The 18,832-nt window shown below is 39.0% G+C and overlaps 1 protein-coding gene across 12 annotated transcripts in view; it reads left to right on the forward strand.

The window, feature by feature from the left end:
- Positions 1-18,832, forward strand: part of PUM1 (pumilio RNA binding family member 1) — a 127,763-nt gene that overhangs the window by 50,382 nt on the left and 58,549 nt on the right. For 8 of the 12 annotated variants that reach the window (XM_082649907.1, XM_082649912.1, XM_082649917.1 and 5 more), the window contains exons 4-7: positions 4,033-4,141; positions 5,108-5,286; positions 14,688-14,854; positions 16,850-17,120. In XM_082649907.1, coding sequence (XP_082506033.1) covers positions 4,033-4,141; positions 5,108-5,286; positions 14,688-14,854; positions 16,850-17,120 — 726 coding nt within the window. The remainder of the gene's footprint in view (positions 1-4,032; positions 4,142-5,107; positions 5,287-14,687; positions 14,855-16,849; positions 17,121-18,832) is intronic. The other 4 variants (XM_082649908.1, XM_082649909.1, XM_082649910.1 and 1 more) reach the window with 2 other exon arrangements.

Below are 18,832 nucleotides of genomic sequence, written 5' to 3' on the forward strand. Positions count from 1 at the left end.
TAAGTGAAGGTTTGGCAACTCCTGATGTGGGTTGGTGAACCAGGATGTTTTAGCCAGTGCTGTGGATGATATTACCTTTAGAGGGGTTGAATCTGAATTTGAAATAACAATTGGATACTCATCATCACTTTGTTTTATATTCAGTAGATTATAGCTCCTTTTAATATGATCAGATTCGAATGTCTTTATTTTAGATGACTCTTGACTATGTGATTGCTACTAATTCTCAGTAAGCTTAACAAGTCTAAGTCCGTTTAATTTTGCCGAATTTAAAAAGCCAATCTTTTTTTTTTTTTAATACAGAAGGGCTATAAGACAAAATAGGGGAAAACATGAAATGGAATGGATGTAATTTTTTCCAAATTCAAAAAAAGCACTTTGATTTTAGATATTAGAAATGGAACAAGAAGTGCTTCTTGAAAACAGACTCTTAAAGATGTTTTCAATAAAAGAAAACGCTTCCGTATATTCGCAGCTGTATTAGTTATCTATTGCTGTGTTCCAAATTACCCTAAAATTTAGTGGCTTAAGACAACATGTTGTTTAAGCCTCACAGTTTCTGTAGGTCAGGGACCCAGTCATGACTTTGCAAGATTCTTTATTTCAGGGTCCCTCACAAGCTGCAGTCAGGATTTCAGCTGGGTTTGCAGTCATCTCAAAGTCCAACTGGGGAAGGGGCTGCTTCCAAGCTTACTCATGTGGTTGATATCAGGATTAAGTTTCTTGTGGGTTGCTAGACTGAGGGCCTCAGTTCCTAAGGAATTGATGTCCAGTGACCTCTCTTGGTTCCTTGCCATATGGGCCTCTCTATTGGGCAGCTCACAGTATAGCAGCTAGCTTCGTTAAAGTGAGAAGGTGAGAGGGTGAGAGAGGAGTAGAGGCAAGATGGAAGTCAGTATTTTAAAGACAGTCTCGAAAGCGCCACCCCCTCACTTTTGCCCTCTCTTACTCCTTAGGAGCAAGTCAGTAGGTTCAGCCCACAGATAGGATAAGAGGGGGAATTACACAAGGGACTGAGTACCAAGAGGTACAGACATTAGGAGTTGTTTCAGGTGCTGCTTGCCACACAGCTGAAGAGTGGAGAAGGGTATGTTTTGGAGGAAAGAGAAATGCTGTGGAAGGTCCAGAGACGCTGAGGAGCTTTGCTAAGTTTGCTTCTGTCCTTGCCCAGGTACCTTGATACAGTAGTTTACTTTTCTTCATCTGCAGAGCACTCTTGCAAACCATAGGTTCTGTTTTTATTCCTCCAGCATTGGCTTGCTATCACCTTCTTCTACCACTTCCTTTTTCTTTATCTCGTACAGACTTGCCTTTTCAGTCCCTGCTGTTTTCATTAATAATAGTTAATTGATCTTGGTTACTTTGCCAAAGCATATGGGGTTTTACTACTTTGGGGGCTGCTCCTAGCATCTATTTAGGATTTATGTTTATACATACTGTTAATAGTGGAAGACACCATTTCCTCTTGGTATGTGACTAGGGTCTTGAATTTTTCAGTGTGTACTGTATGCATTGTACTACGTCATTTTATATAAGGGACTTGAGTGTCTGAGGATTTTGGTATCCAAGGAGGCTCCTGGAACCAGCCCCGCATGGATACTGAGGGATGACTGTATTCCTTTGAGATTTGTTGCATCTATTACTACTTTGAAGTACAGTCTCCACTTTTTAGTACCTTTCTACATGTTTGTTGTATTATTGTTTCCTTATGAGAGAATTTGGCCTGGAAACAGCCTTGCTTATATATGGACCTGCTTTTGCTGGCTTTGCATGTTGCGACAACCTGGCAAGCTATGAGGAAAGATGACAAGATCTTAGAAGTCATTTTTGAAGCTTTGAGTTCAAGGGCTGCTGCTTTCACTAAGCAATTTGACAAATTGTGGACAGACTATATTTGCACATGGAGGCTGGTGGCTTAGAGAAGCTTGAGTTTTGAATAAAGATTTCCAAATTTGTGTTGAGAGGGATGAGCACCATAATGAATATATTTGATCATCTTTGCTCTCTTTCCAATATATGGAGACTAAAGTTAACCAGCAAGTGAGGAGTCCCTTGTGCTGACATTCTTTCTTCTGGTACACAGAGGAGAAGTTGATGCAGACTCCTGTTTGCTTACACTCCCTACAAAATACAAGAGAAAAATTGGAATGTTAGTTGGAAAGGGTACAACCAATAGGGAAAGAAATTCTATTTGTAATCTTATAGGAGGGCATTTTTGAGATTAAGAGGAGAAAAATAAGTTCAAAGGCAAGAATTCTAGAGTTGTGCGTTAGTACACATTAATTTTCAGGGTCCCATCTGTGGTTTACAGCTGTTTTGCCTTGGTGTAATGCCACTGAATACATTTATTGAGAACCTCCTGCGTGGTGGGCATTGTGTTAGGCCCGCATCAGCAACATCTCTAATCATCACAGCAACCTGAAAATTACTTCCTTCATCAATGCAAAGAGGATGAGGCCCAGGGCAGTCCTGCAGTTTGTCCTATGACACATCAGAGTTGTCTAGTCCAGGGCTTCCTGACTCCACTGCCTAGCTATGGTCTGGGCTCTCCCTCCCACCCCTTCCCCCTCCCCCTCAAGTTAACAGACCAGCTGTGTCCTTGCTTCTCTCAGATAATGAACCCTAGAGGCACATTAGGAATTGACTGCTGTAACTGCTCATCTTCAAGTAAACCAATGCATCTGTGCAATTAAGTGTCAGACCAAAATGTGTCTTTTGTCATGACCTTCTTGGACTAGAAGATAACAAGGTAGGGGAAAAAAGTACAAGGGAAACTGCTTTGCTCCAGGTAGTAACCCGTGTCTACCAGATAGTTTTATAGAGCTAGAATAAATTGATGTCGAAAACCCAGAATTTAGGTTGGAAAGCTGAGATTCGTTTTAGTGAGGGCAAAGTTGAGATGTTTCTTCATTATCATTGGGTTATGGGTTATAAATAGAAAAGGTAAACCTTTATTGTCAAGGAGAGAGCAAATGTTTTGTACTTTCTGGTTTTTTATTCTGTTTCTCTGAGAAATTCAGCTCTTTTATGCTCAAAAGCATTCTTTTATGCTCAAAAGCAGTGTACTATCTCAGACTTCTGAGTTTCTTGTTTGACTAGTAGCAGCTGAAGTGAAAACATAATTAGAAGAAATAAGAGGGACATTTTAGTGAGTGAAGCTGATAACCAGAAGGAAGAATGATGGGATTCTAGTGGAAATTTACTTTGTAACAGGTCACTAATGCTTTGATCTTGTGCAAAACTGTACTGTGTTTTGCTTGAAAGGGTAGTTTGCATTTCTTTGGTTGAAGCTAATTTAAGGCTAGTGATGCCTGCATTTTTATGAGGTGTGGAATGTTTTGTGAAGTCACTTTAATGGCATTACTAAGTATTCTTAAGATTAACTGAGGTGAGGAGATTTTTATTTCCCTTCCAGTAATGGGGGAATAGCTGCTCTGTCTTTCCAAAATCTTGGAACAGGTTAATGTTGTGGTTGGGAAGTTTTTTTGTTTTTGGTTTGTTTTAGTTTTTTCTTTGTGATGTTGAAAGTATTTTAGTTAAACAGAATCTCTGTGTATGAAGGAGGTGAATTTTGCCTCTAGTGTTCCATAGCTGGGGTCTGAGTTCATGCCACAGCTTGAGTAACTTTGTAGGGCCCCTTAGTATACATGTAGGCAGAAGTAGCCTTTTAGTAGTTGTAGGTACTTTCTTTTTCAGTAAGAATCTTCTTAGCAGTTAGCTGTTAGGTCTAGTATGAATTCTCCCCCCCCCCTTAAAAATCTTGGCATAGATTAAGTGAATAATTCTAGGTATTTAAGCTGAGCCTCTATTGTGATGGGTTGATCTGTAGCCCCCCTTGCATTAGGCCTCTTTGTGACTTTTACCAAACATATAGTAGTGCTCTGACCACAATCTGTGGAGTCAGAACACTGTGATTAAAGACCTTCAGGGCACGTGAGCATCTTCAGTACCCTTGTCTAAAAGAAAGTGTTGACTGCTGTACTTTCATCCTTTATGAATTCTTTAAAAGCATCTATTATTTTTAATTTGCAGCAGCTCTTGCCAGGTAAAAAGTTTTGGGAAACAGATGAATCCAGCAAAGATGGACCAAAAGGAATATTCCTGGGTGATCAATGGCGAGACAGTGCCTGGGGAACATCAGGTAATCTAGATCTAGCATCTGTACTGTGATTTATGCCTGTCTTAGAGCTCCTTTCCTCAGCAATTGGCAAGTTGTGAATTTTACATCAGTGACAAGCATGTCAAGCAATGTCCTGTCCTGTGGTATAATTGCCATGAGGGAGCTTATATGATGTAATTTATTAAAACATAATTAACACAAAATCAGGTCTTCAATATTTTACTGAAGTGCTAGCCACAGGGGAATGGTCTTATTTGAAATGACCGTAATTTCAGCTACAACTTCTTGTTCTGTACTGCTGTCAGCGTACTTGGAATTAGAAAATCCATGCCTGCCATTTGAAGTTCATGTTTCTTTCTCCTCCCTTTGCCCCTGTGTACTGTGTATGGGGTGATCTATCTATAAATGTGGTTTGGGCCAAATAAGTCACTGGGTATGGACACTCTTCTGACTGACTACCCCTGAAGAAAGGGATGGGGAGGACTTGTAGAGGCAGACATACCGACAGCAGAAAGAAATGACAGTTGATAGGGAGGAAGGAGACAGAAAATTCAAAAGCTGATGTGCTGTGTTATAGCAATATAAGAATGGAACCTCAGATGACAGTGGTCATCAGAAAAGATCAAATTATGTTGTTTTAAAAAGGGTAGTAAGATCACATTTTGTTTCAGTAACATTACCAATAAAATATATTAAAAAGAAATTCTGCTACTTGAAAGGGGTAAACATTAATTTATCCACTTAGCTAGATAAACCAGTTATGTGAACTGCTGTATTGCTCTGCTATCCTGGATATATGAGGGGTGTGTTCCGTTTCCTTAGCTTATGTAGTATATTATACTTAGGGAAAACACAATAGGAGGTTTTGGCTCAACTGACCATGGCAGGTTTCCTGATTCCCAGTCATTGGTTTATCCATGAGACATCACTCATAATTTGTTTGAGCCTCTGGCTGCACTGTATCATGCTTGTGTATCTTTTTTGTAGATCATTCAGTTTCCCAGCCAATCATGGTGCAGAGAAGACCTGGTCAGAGTTTCCATGTGAACAGTGAGGTCAATTCTGTACTGTCCCCACGGTCGGAGAGTGGGGGACTAGGCGTTAGCATGGTGGAGTATGTGTTGAGCTCATCCCCGGGCGATTCCTGTCTAAGAAAAGGAGGATTTGTAAGTTGGCTTGAGGAACTTGTTCCTATCTCTCTCTCTCTCTCTCTCTCTCTCTCTCTCTCTCTTTCCCCTTTCCCCTAAAGCAAAACATGCCTGTTTAGTTTCCTTAGATACTCACAGCACTAAGTGCAGGGTTTTAAAAAACGCTTTTATTGCAATTAGATTTCAGTGAACACAGCAGGAGATGTAAACTAAACTTTTTAAAAATAGAGAAATGATGTTTTTTTGGGACTCATTGATAGTAATGTGAGGTAAGGACTTAAATCTAGATCGCAGTTCATTGGCCTACCAGAAAACACCATTTTTAGTTTAAAACAAACAAACAAAAATAAAAAGAGAAGGAATTAACACAAAGCTGAAGGCAGGTGTCAGTAGGGAATAGATCTGAGACAGTGATTTGCCAATACTCTAGGATCCTTAAAATGGATCAGATATGTTGGGTCATTCTTGTTTTTGCTAGCTAGGCTTTAACTATGGAATGATCTTTGGCCCTCTTTGAGTAGCTTTGCTTCTCCTACCCAGGCTATCAGGAAATTCGAAGTTCTGTTAATTCTGTATTTCAGTTTTTTTCAGATTCATCACCATTGACGTCTCTGATGCTAAATTGTAGCTAGAGCTAGACTTCCCTTTTGAAGTCTTAAAGCAGTCTTCCTCAAGCATCTTTGATAGCCTTTCTCAAAACTAGTTCTTTCTTATACCATTGACTTTCTAGATCTAGAAGTCTTAAGATGTATTTCTGTTTGAGTCTTCCTCATTTTGTTTTCTGTGACTGGTTTTATATTCCAAGTCACAGCTAGGAAGGCCATGAAAGGCACCCTGAATCTTTCTTCCTTCCTTTTCTCCCGACTCAACTTGTTTTGTACCTTTTCAAAGCACTTTCTCCCTGAAGTCTTTCTGGGCTACTACTACTGGTTGGCAATCATTTTAAGAGACCTTCTTTCCCCCAAATCATAATAATAACTTTGCCTTTACAACTATCTTACATTCTTTTATCTTGATAGCATTTGTTGTCAGTGTTTTTACTGTTAGACATTTGTTGCTAGGTATCAGAGGCTTGGTCCTATTTTCCCAGTTCCACTTGAAACTTCTCTAGAGTCACAGTAGTACATTTTTGGTGCAGCTTTCTCAAGTGTCAAATTCAATTCTTTAATACGTTAGTGGACATGAAATGAATGATTGTTGACTTGCTTGGCGGGAAGATAACAGGTGGCATCCAAGGTAACCAGAATTCCCATGGAGTTAGCTTTATTCTAGGCACGTCAAAGATGATGGATGCTTCAGCTGACGTTGACATTTGACACGTGGCCGGAGCTTTTGATTCCACCAAAAAAATGGGAGGTGGGGGGTGCGAAATGAACTTATTTAAGAGGCTGGTTTGGATTTCTCCCAGCTCCACAGCTAGAAATTTGGTTTGAGGAATTTAGCCAGAACAGGATCGTTCATTTGTATAATTACCTTCAGGAAGATCAAGGGACTAAACTGGGGCTTTTGTCTGAGTCTTGCATTGTAGCTGTTCCAAAGCTGACCTGATTACTTCTGGGTCTTTTGACCCTGCAGCGGCATAGGTCAGGTTTAGTGGCTTGTAGCTCAGATTGGAAAAGACTTGTATTTGAACCTTCCCAGGAGGCTACTTGGGAAGAACAAGATCTACCCTTTGGATGTGAGGAATGGGATCAGGCAAAATGATCATTTGCCTGTTGTCTCATGGGAAGGATGGTGTTACTTCTTCTCTTCTTTCAGCTTATCCCCAGCTCACCTCTTTTTCTTACCTCACACTTCCCTCATCTCAAGAGTGCAGATTCCTCAGAGGAAGTGCTGCCTTCCAACTTCTGCCTATAACTTTTATTTATTTACTGTAGGAGAAAAGTTAGTGTCATGCATAGGTAAGTCATTACTGTGGTGAACTGGAACCTGTATGACTCTTGCCATGAATTCTCTATAATGTGTGAGCAGCTTCTAAGTCTTGGGCATTAGCCACCCAGGCATGTGCCTGGGTTACTGTGAAGTTTGTAGGAAGAAGAAAAATAATTAGAATTAGGAGAAAGGTAAAACACTGGGGCTGACTTATTATTTTTTTTCCTGTTTCTGTCTTTTTAAACAATTATTTCATTAATCTGTAACGAGGCTGTATCATTTGTATTCAGTATCTTATTTGATTTTGTAAAGGTGGCTTCTATCCTTAATTGTCTTGAGAGATTGGTGATTTTTAGTATTGTCACCAGAGGAAGTTGGAAGAACTCAGGATAGAGGAACTCAGGATAGAGGTCAGAAAATTGAACTCTCTAAAAAGCATCTGCATTACTGAGCTGCTGAGGTTTGCGTAACGATAAATGAAAATTCTCCAAATCTGTGTTCCAACTTTTCAGAAGGAAGGTCGTGGGTAATGAAATAGTATCCTATTATGCTGTATTTTGACTTGAGTTGCACCTAAATGGTGATACAGGAAGACTGATTAGTGACGTCAGTCCATCATATTGGCACGTGTAAACTTTTGGTGGATGGAGAACTGAGGATCAATGAACTGCTTTATGAGCTTTTTGGTTGTATCCTGCTGATGTTATGGGAAGAGGTGGGCCTTTTTTTTTTTTTTTTTTTAAATATAGTTTGTCATTCAGAGTGCTGAGTTCAGAGGCCAAGGAAGACAGAATATCTGCTGCTTGTAGATAATTGTTCTAAAGAGTAGTAATTGATGGTTTATGGATCAGAGCATTCAGATGTTTTTCTTTTTGGGGTGGCTGTATCAACATTACCTCCAATAAGCCCTGGAGAAGCCGCATTTTAATCCACTGAGAGCTAAAAAAACATCATCGCTGATGGCATAATGAATGTAGACTTCAAATCAAGTACTAAGGGGCTATTCTCAGATACTGACAACAGATAAGCCAGACTCTGATTAACTTCTCAGTTAAAGGGGTTTAGAACTAAAGTAATTACTCATTTGCAGTGGTTTTCCATTTTCAATAAGGTTGTTTTACGGTTAAAGTTTGAATGAAGGTATTTAACTCTTTGTCTAGCTTTCCTGAGCCTTTCGTAAGTTCATTTTGAGTGTACAAATGGACTCAGCTTAGTTGTTTTGGCTTCTGAGATAAGAGTACTTGCAGGCTGTTGAAAAGAATCTGACAGCAATGTTTTGTTCTCAGCACCCACTGTAAAGTTTTGATAGTATTCTGAGTATGAATCAGAAACTTCAGGGTAGCAGTTTTCAGAATAATGGGAAAACTCAGAATACCAGTTAAGTCAGAGTCAAGTCTTTTAATTTATTTCCTTTTTATAGCCTTTATTTTACTGATTCGTGGAAAAAGACAGGTCCCCTTACCCATCCCCCCAAACACCCCAAAACAAAACAAAGCATGGTTCTGGGTGGTTACACAATCATATGTAACTACTATATTTTGAGGCCACTGGGTGAAATTACCCATCCAAGGACCCTGCTATTGGTCTTTTGAAATACCAGCTGATCATCACATAGATTGAAGCCTAGCCAGTCAGAAAAGTGGATCGTCATTTCTACCTTTCTGGTTTATGGTTCCTAGGTAAATGAGAAGACCACTGTAAATTTCAGTTAGGGTCAAGGCCACCCTAAATTTGCAGAAGAAAGACTTTTAGAAAAAAATATCTTGGGAAGACCTTTCTGCTTATTTGTAGAGACTGGCTGCTTTCTGACCTAGAGGATGCTTGCACACTCATGGCAATTCACTTAGGTCACAAAATTGATGACTTGCTTTTCTAGCCTCCACTGCATTTGTTTCAGGCAGCCAGTGCCACTTTAATTGATTTTTGTTTAAAAACTTTGTGGAGTGTAATGCAGGGGTTTGAGTCTCAACTGGACCTTAATTTCCTCATTTGCACAAAGTCTAATTCATATGGCTATGTAATATATATGAAAATGCTTTGTAAGCCTTATAAAATCTTGCTCCACAAAGTCCTTGGGCCAGTAAAATTATCAGCACCTGGGAGCTTATTAGAAATGTAGACTCTTAGATTCTACTCCAGACTTTATTGAATCAAAGTCTGCATTTTGACAAGACCCACAGGTGATTTGTATAAAATTAAAGTTAGATTAAATACTGCTCTATAATTTTCTTGGAAGATTACAGATCAAATTCAGAAACTTTTATCTCAGGTTGGAGCCCCTTCAGATTTGAGCTTCCTTTGAACAAGAAATCTGTGTGCTCTGCTTTGCGATGTCAAGCTTTTAGACACTGACTAAATAAAAAGTTAAAAAAGCACAACTTTCAGAAAACCTTTTTTGGTTTTCGTCTCTTTTTCCTCCTGGATATGGTGGGTACCACAGCAGAGGGGAACACTCTTCTTACCTTTTTGCATACCAGGAATTGGGTGATCATATACACAATGCCTGGTATATTCCACGTTCCACTGTTTCTAAAGCGCACACCTCCCCACTTTTGTTCATTTTGAAATTGGGATGCGTTAAATGATATAGTTTAATTGCCAGTGTTTCCTTTTTAGCAACACATAAAATGATGGTATGTCTTATAAATTGATGGTGTCTCAGATTTGATGAAATGTAATAATTGGTGGTGGCTTGATTCTGTACAGATATTTTAGAAAAGTCAATGGGACAGAGGGTTTAATAATTAAAGCCATAGTCTTTCCAGGGGGGAAAACATAAGCTATCCAGAAAATTTGAAGCTTTAGGGGGAGTGAAGGTGAAGGTGGGTGTGTCTGAGAAAAGCAGTGGGAAAAATGTGAAAATTAGACAAAATATTTAAAATAATCTTTTAAAAGGAATTGCACATTCATGAATTGCCTTATTTAATACCTGAAACAACAACCCTTTGAGGCTGATGTTGTCCCTATGAATTTATAGATGAGGAAAATGAGGGTTAGAAGGGAAATGGTGGGACCTGAATTCAAACTTTGTTCTAATTTCAGTTCTTAGCTATATTGCTTTTTACTAAGGTATATGCTACTTTGGTTTGTTTATTCGTTTCTCACAATACGATTATATTTAATATGTTAATTTAAAAGTAATTCACATGACTAGTAATTTCAAACTTTTACTCATTTTTTTTTAATATTTGAAATTTTTTACTAGTGGAGCTACTGAGCTGCTGAACTTCAAAGAAAATTGACATTTTGGTGTTTTGGGGGCATTTTGTGAAAAACTGAGAAGTGTACGCAGGAGAAACCAATATTTTAGTTAATGTTATGGCTTTAGGACTTGAGTGTCAAGCAAATACACAAAAATACTGTTTTAGAAAAAAAGGGAAGAAAATTACTAATCTCATTGAATGTGACTTCTGCCATGTGGAGCTTTGTGGTGGGATCTCTGCACAGGAAAAATTAAGTTCTCATTTCTCTGACTTCATTCAGAAAATAGGTATTCCCTGAAATATTCCCCCTGTTATGTGAGGCTTTTGAGGAAGCTGAGCCATGGCTGGGTGGACTGTGATCCGCGCTGTACCTGGTTCTTCTTTCTGTCTGCTCTTCTCTCGGTTCTTTGATATCTAGCAACAGAACATATTGTTCCATCTCTGTGTAGATCTGGGATCTGATCTCAAGAACCCTCCTTGGCCCTACTCTAGAGAGTTTGATTGGGCTTGGCCTCTTTGCATTTTGAGCACTCTCTGAGGCCTGAATTTGGGTTACAGTTTTGGATTGTAATTTATCTAAAGGGAGCCTACAACAAAAGGATGCTATTAATCCTTCTTTGTTTTTTATTTCATTTATTCAATAGACTTTTTTAATATTAATATGTGCTAGGTAATATGTGACAAAAAAGCAAAACATACCCCTTGCCTTTAGGATACTTATTTGGACTTAATTGTAGTGGTTCTCAATTGTGAGTGCTTATTGGAAGAGAAACTTTTAAAAACATTTGTGGGAGCTTCTACAGACCAGTTAAATCAGAATCTCTGGGAGAAAGCCCAGACACTTGCAAAGTTTTAAAAAGATTGTGATGTTCAACACTAACAATAGAGCCACTCTGCATTGTGAAAATGACAGTGTCTCTGGGAGGGCCAGATGGGCTCTACCCTTTTCTTTGAGTTAAACCACTTAATTGGGAGCATTGAAGATTTTTAATCTTAAAATCACAGATAATATTATATAAGAAATATTATCCCAGTGCATAGTTTTTACTAGTATCATATTTGTATAAAATGGTTTATACTTTATAATAAACTTTTGCATATGCATCATTTCATTGATGTTTACAACTACTCTGTTTTAAACAAAATGATCCCTGTTTTATAGAAAAGGAAACTAAGACTCAGGTTTAATGACCTGTCCAAAGTCCAGTAAATGTTAGCAGTTGAGATAGAGTATAGGTTCTATGCAATCTGGGTTAGTATTTTCCTAAAGGAATACTTTATCTTACACATTAAAAAAACTTTAAAATCCCATAAAACATACCAGCCCATTTATACCCTTATTCTTCTCTCTCTAGGGTCCCCAGATTTCTAAGAGACCATTTTTATGATCCTGAACCCTGTATTCTGTATTCTCTTTTAATAACAGACTTTTGACAGAATAGCTTCCTACTTGTGTTCTTGGTGTCATTCAGAAATCAGACTTCATGTCAACTATTTTAATTTAGGGCTTTTGTTGATTTACTGAACTTGTTAAAACTTGTTAAAACCATGTACAGAAACGTGTACAAGTCATAAACGTTTATCTTCATGAATTTCTATCAAATGGAAACACCCACTGTAACCCATCCAGATCAAGTATGGAAGCCTTCCTTGGGTCCCTCACCGTCAAATAGGAGGAACCTACTGTTCTGCTGAGGCATTACTAGCCTAGTCAGAGTAGAAAACCAGGTAGCTATATTTTATATAAGTGGACTGTATAACATTGGCAAAAACCAACCCATCCCAGGGATATCTTTGAAAATCTGCCCTTGGTAGTAAAATTGAGAATGTAAGTATAAGTGACTAAGTGTTCAGGCCAGAGCCGTTGGCTGTTACAGAAGGGAAGCAGCTTCTCAGCAAGCCCTTGTGAAGGGTCACTGGGGAAAGATCATGAAGAACATTGATTTGGTGAGTGAGTCTCTTCTGGACCCAGATTTCTTGCTTGTTGGTGAAACTTGCTATTGCTGCTTTATCAAATTTCCTTCCCATTTTTGCCTGTAGACCTTTTTTTTTTTTTTTTTTGTGGTACGTGGGCCTCTCACTGTTGTGACCTCTCCCGTTGCGGAGCACAGGCTCTGGACACGCAGGCTCAACGGCCATGGCTCACGGGCCCAGCCGCTCCGCAGCATGTGGGATCCTCCCGGACCGGGGCACGAACCCGTGTCCCCTGCATCGGCAGGCAGACTCTCAACCACTGCGCCACCAGGGAAGCCCTGCCTGTAGACCTTTTGAACTCATTATGAGAAATTGGAGCTGAACTGCTCCTCCTGAGCCAGTGACTTGATTTGTAGATTTGTGGGAGATTACTTAAGTGTGTTGGTAGGATGGGATGATCCTTCTAATACTTTTTTTATTATTGACATTAGTGGTGTCTAATTCAGGTACAGTTGTTTATCACCACCTCCTGGACTCTTACCTGATGATAAAGATAATGGGAGGATCCATATCAGTTCAGTTTTGCAGGATTTTTTGGTCATTTCAGTTTTCTTTGTCATATTTTTTGAACTTCTGCCCAGCACAGTATTCAGTATTGGGGATATAAAAATGAGTACATAGCTTCTGTCAGTTTTACCTTTGTAGGAGGAGGGAGCTTTTATCTCTGGACATTTTGGAAGCTCTTTCTTTCTTTAGAATCCTGTCATATTCCCATATCTGGTTTGGGATCTCAATGTCATGCTTAATTGGCTGTCATTTACTCCTTTTGAACCAATAACAGTATAATACTTTGAAGATGTAGAAGTTATGTCTCATTTGCTGCCAAAACTATAGTTTACCATCTTGCTGCTACATAAAACTAAGTTTTATAAAACTGTATCCTTTCTAATTCCCTTCTGGTATATGTTCCTTTATTCATACTGGCCATGAAATCTTTCTTTTTCTGTGTCACATTTGAACAGAGAATGATTTTGAAAGCAAAATGGGCTTTGAACTGGTAGTTGAAAGGTCTAAGATCGTCAAGGTCCCCGAGTCTGGTCTTTCTGGGCCAGAGATGGCTAAGAACTACTTTGAGAGCATCTTTTTATTTTGCATTTGCAGGCCTACCTACCCATTCATAACTGAGTGTCTGCTGCTTTAGCTTCCATTTGTGATTCCCCACCCCCCCACCCCCAAATGAAATTTGGTTGTGGTGACTGGAAATGCTGTGCAGTAGTTCTCATCATCTTCTGACTGGATCTTCCCTTTCACCAGGAACTTTCTTTTGGTCCAGGTCTATTTGTTTCTTCCTTAAACCAGAAGTCAGTGATGGGGACAAGCAAGATTACCTCTCTCTAGTTCTACAAAAGCAAAATTACTTAACCCTTGGATAAGGTTTTGCAAAGCTTTCTGTACCATGTCAAGTCACTATACCAAACCTTCTTTTCCTTCTGGAAATCAAGACATATTTGCTTTAAATGTCCATGTCTTAACTTAGAATATTGGTAAGAGGAGACAGACTTAATTTCCTTAAAAAATAGGACATCAGTATGCTTGGCACCACATCAGTTCTTTTAGGTCCAGTCTTTTAATCTTTGTAGTTTGAAGCACTTCAGAGATAAATTCTGTTGCATTAATGATTCAGCTTAACACGCTCTCATGTAGTCCCTGGTATGGGACAGGCAGTGGAAGGCAACTGGTAAGCACTTCTTAGAGTACTCTTTGTGAAAGAATTTTATAGTTATATTTAACATGTTTTGAAGGATTAAAAAAATCAAGTGTAGGATGTTTGGTGAATTATAGTTTTAGTAAACCATGAGATATTGGGTGGAACTGGGGTGATGGTGGTGCAAATTAGCAGGGCATATATCCCAAGATGAAGTGTATAGAGTAATCGAATTGGAATGATGTTAGACCACACTTAGCTCAATATTCAGAAGTAAGGGAGGAGTTTACATCGGCAGTGGAAGTAGGAAATTCATTTTGTAGGCTTAGTACATTCCAACTATACTATTAGATGCCATTCCTGGGGCTTATTAGGAGTTGAGCTACTCTATAGAGTTAGATTTGAGAGCACAGAAGTAGAACCAAGAGATATAAAGTTGTGGTTGGACTTTGGGCAGAAAGGAAAAAAATGGGGTGGTGGGACACTGGGCATGATAAGACTGTCCCAATCTCTGTAACATAAATGTATGTCTGTCTCCCCCATTTGGCAAGACTTTCTGCAGTGTTCCTGCCTCTGTGTTGTCTGTTAATTAGATTGTAATGTCTTGAAAGGTCATGGACACTCTCCTGTTCTAATTAGCATCTAGTGTAGTCTGGTGTCCACAGTGGTAGCCCACTATTGTTAGTTGATGATGATTAGTGAAGCTGAAGCTATTTTTTAAACAGGGCCCAAGGGATGCAGACAGTGATGAAAACGACAAAGGTGAAAAGAAGAACAAGGGTACGTTTGATGGAGATAAGCTAGGAGATTTGAAGGAGGAGGGTGATGTGATGGACAAGACCAATGGTTTACCAGTGCAGAATGGGATTGACGCAGACGTCAAAGATTTTAGGTTTGTATGTTTTACACTTCTGATTTTTGAATGGGGGTTATGGGTTTTTGTTTTCATTCAGTTTTATTTTGATTTTAGTTTTCTTTTTCCCTCCCTATGTGTCCTTTTAAATTATTGGGTCTAGTGTAGGCCATACCACAAAGATTGTAAATTAACTGGTAAGATGGAACTTTCTAAGATTTGTCCATGCCTGATGTTTTGCCAAAACAATAGACTTCCCATTTGTATAGAGCTCTGTAATTTGCAGGATGATTTCAAAAAGATCATTTCAGTGATTCTCAAATATCAAAATCACCTTGGATGGGTGCCTGGGGATTTCTCCCAAATCACTGTCTTGGGAGAAATCTTGGTTACTAATGGAAGTGTGTCATATGGCTCTGGCATGTTAGAGTGGAAGGAAAAACAGTTGAGAACTTAAGCATTCTTTTACTTGAGACTCATAAGCTCCCTTTGAGGTAGGCAGGTTAGGTATCATTTTCTTCATTTTGAAGAACCAGAGATGCAGCTCAAGTGACTTGTTCTTAATCATATCCCTTCCATGGAGGCCTCTCATTCCATCTCTGGTCGTAATTGATTTGCAGGTTTTACCCTATAATTTTAATATGCACAGTAATAAAACGATACTGTGTTTATTCTTCATTTATGTAGCTAAACTTTAGTGATGGTATATGATTTTTTAAAATTTAAAAATCCTTAGTCACTCATGTATAGTTAAGAGAATTTAATTTTTAGTAATGTAATTGTAGTCTAAAACTAATGTGTGTGTACCTACACCCACACCCACCCGCCCACCCACCCCTTATCCTAATAATCTACAGAGTCAAATTAAAATATATTTCGGGTCATTGTAGAACAGCGTTCAATTGTTTAGTCTTCCTAACCTAACTTTTGTATCTTGTGAGTGTAAAGAATTACAGTCTTTGGAAGAAATTTGAGACACAGAGAAATAAACATTTATCTAAGGTCTTTCGGATGAGTTTGGGTAGCCTCTCCATCCTGAGTCTCAAGCAGCCTGTGGCATTGTTTTATGGTATTTGACTCCGGGACAGGTGGTAGTGGTGGGGTTTGTGTGTCTGTCAAGGAACACGACAAGAGCTTTCATTTGTACCAGCGATAAGATTTCTTTTAGGCTTAGAATGTAGTCACAGGCTATACTCCCTGACTAGAATATAATATTATTCTATATTAGTCTGAATTGGAATAATATAGTCCTGTAATCTTTTTACATAGGGTGATCATGTGTCCTGAATTACCCAGGACAGTATTTGTTTATACCTGTGTCCCAGGATATTTCTTAACACTGCCCTTTTTTTTGCTCTTAGGAGTGTCCTGGTTTGGATGATAAATTACATCCTCATATTACTTTTAATTCTTAGAGTTGTCTCCTTAGCAGGGGCTTATCCTAGATATGAATTTATTTTGTATTATTTTGTAATGGTCTGCTTCTGGTTTCTTAGAAGGGGAAAAGGGGAGACAGTTTTATCAGTGGCCAGTGGTACCCAGGAAATACACACACAAAATTTTCACCTATTAAAAAATATTTTTTTGAAATAGAATTATTCTCAGATGTGGAATTTCCCCTTGGAAACTACTTTGTCCATTGACTCTGTTTAAAGAGTAGATGTTGCTTTTGGGGGGCATACTTTACTACCTGTATTTTGGGATCTCTGTTTTCATGGATGCCACAGGCAGTGATTTTTTCCCCAGTTCATCCAGTGTTCCTCAAATCTGGGCCCCTTGGTTAAAGGGATTGTAAATTAATAGCAGTTAATGTAAATTTAAGGGGTGGGTTGTGGTGGAGAGGCAAGCAATAGAAGAGTCATTTTATAGGATAGAACATATAAGCACCAGAAGGGTCTCCAGTCATTTTGTAGAAATAGTTTTAAATACTATTGGTAATGAGCTGTGTCGAGCACGTTGTCCTTAAACTTAGGTTGCTGTAGTGTCCCTTCCCACTCAAAATAAGGTTTAATGCCCTTTACTTTCTCTGTTTAGCCGTACCCCTGGTAATTGCCAGAACTCTGCTAATGAAGTGGATCTTCTGGGTCCAAACCAGAATGGTTCTGAGGGTTTAGCCCAGCTGACCAGCACCAATGGTGCCAAGCCTGTGGAGGATTTCTCCAACATGGAGTCCCAGAGTGTCCCCTTGGACCCCATGGAACATGTGGGCATGGAGCCTCTTCAGTTTGATTATTCAGGCACGCAGGTACCTGTGGACTCAGCAGCAGCAACTGTGGGACTTTTTGACTACAATTCTCAACAACAGGTACTGTGTGTGTCTCTGTCACTCTCTCTGCTCTCCCTGCAGCCAGCACATTATTCAAGTAACTGAGAATCGGGTAATGGGAGGAGGGTGGCATTATTTTAGGCCTTCGATAGCCAGTCCTTATTAACCCAACAGTGATGTGGATTACAAAGCCTCTGCATCTTCCCCTCCAGAAGCTTATTCCCATGTTGAGGTTTATTGGCAAGAGACCACCCTGCTCTGTGTACTTCCTTTGGCTCCTCTCTTTCTTCAGGGCCTGGGGAGGGGATGTGGTGGTGTTACCTCTTGTAACACAATCCTCTTGAATGTTAAATTAATTCACTGAAGATTAATGTGATTGTACTGCTGTTGGTTTTTGTTTTTAAAATAGTAAACTCTGTTGTCTGCCACTGTCAGGAGTCCAGTGCCAGATGTCTTATTAGTCCTGTCTTTTAATTAAGTGAGTTACTGCAGGTAACAGACATACCTGGTACCTTTCAAAAGAGTTAGAGTGTAATTAGGGGAAAAACGCAAATCATGCGACATAAAATCTGCAGTGAAATGACCTGGCTTTTCTTTTATTATTCATAAGTCTTTGGAATATATTGTATGTGTGCCTTCTGGTTTTGAAGGCATGGTATGACTAACTCTAGGGTTTACTGATTCTTTCGTTTAATTTTTTTTAAAGGAAAATTAGCTGTCTGAATTATAAAACGGGGGTAGGTAGCCTCCTGATATGTTAAGTACCACAGGTTCTCCTTTGTGGCTACAAGCAGTTTTATGGGCCATGAATTCTGATGCTCCTTAATTTTGGAATATAAATATAAACTTCTAGGTTTGAAAGGTTAAAATCTCATTTTGAAGTTTAGAAATTACATATCTATAATTTTTTTCTATGGGGAAAATTGGCTTATGGTCTTTGTAGATCAGTTGTACCATACTGTCCCTTTAGTTGTCATAAATGGCTGATTTTAAATGAATTTTGATTGATAGATGATTGGATAATAAAGTTAACCATGTGAAGTTTACAAAAACAAACCCCTTTAAGGGGTGATGTGATGTGCATAATCTGTGCTCATATCAGATGGATATATTAGGTTTAATTAACCAACTCTTTTTCCAGAGAGAAAGTGAACTAAAAGTGTACACTACTCTCCCCGTAGTTCCCAGTAGTTATGCTCACCTTTCCATAGGAATTTGACTTCCTGTGCTTTTTGTCTTCTTTTTAATGTTTTCTCACAATGAATCCTCAAAACAGCACTTTTAAGTGAAGCGAGAAATTACTTCAGACGCTGAGGAGATCATAGACTTCAAGATATTTTGTGTCACATCAGCAAACATAGGGACACACTGTTACTGTGTAGAATTCAACTTGTTCAGCTTAGAACATTAATGTGGTAATTTCTCTATCTAAATTGAGGTATGTTAAGTGCAGGCTGATTCTAATCAGGTTCCTTTAACCTAGTTATCTCAAGAAGTTTTATCTGAATTCTTTCTTTTACTCTGTCTCATTGGTCTGAACTTCCCCTAGCAACCCGTAGAACTCTAGTCGGCTTTGGTTCTTAGCTTCCATTCCCAATCTAACCTAATCTAACTCTTTGCTTGTTGCTGAAGAAGTGTTTATTTAAGAAGTGTTTGGGCTTCCCTGGTGGCGCAGTGGTTGAGAGTCCGCCTGCCGATGCAGGGGTCACGGGTTTGTGCCCCGGTCCGGGAAGATCCCACGTTCCGCAGAG

This window comes from Grampus griseus, assembly GCF_964374135.1.
Source record: "Grampus griseus genome assembly, chromosome: 1".
Lineage (NCBI taxonomy): Eukaryota > Metazoa > Chordata > Mammalia > Artiodactyla > Delphinidae > Grampus > Grampus griseus.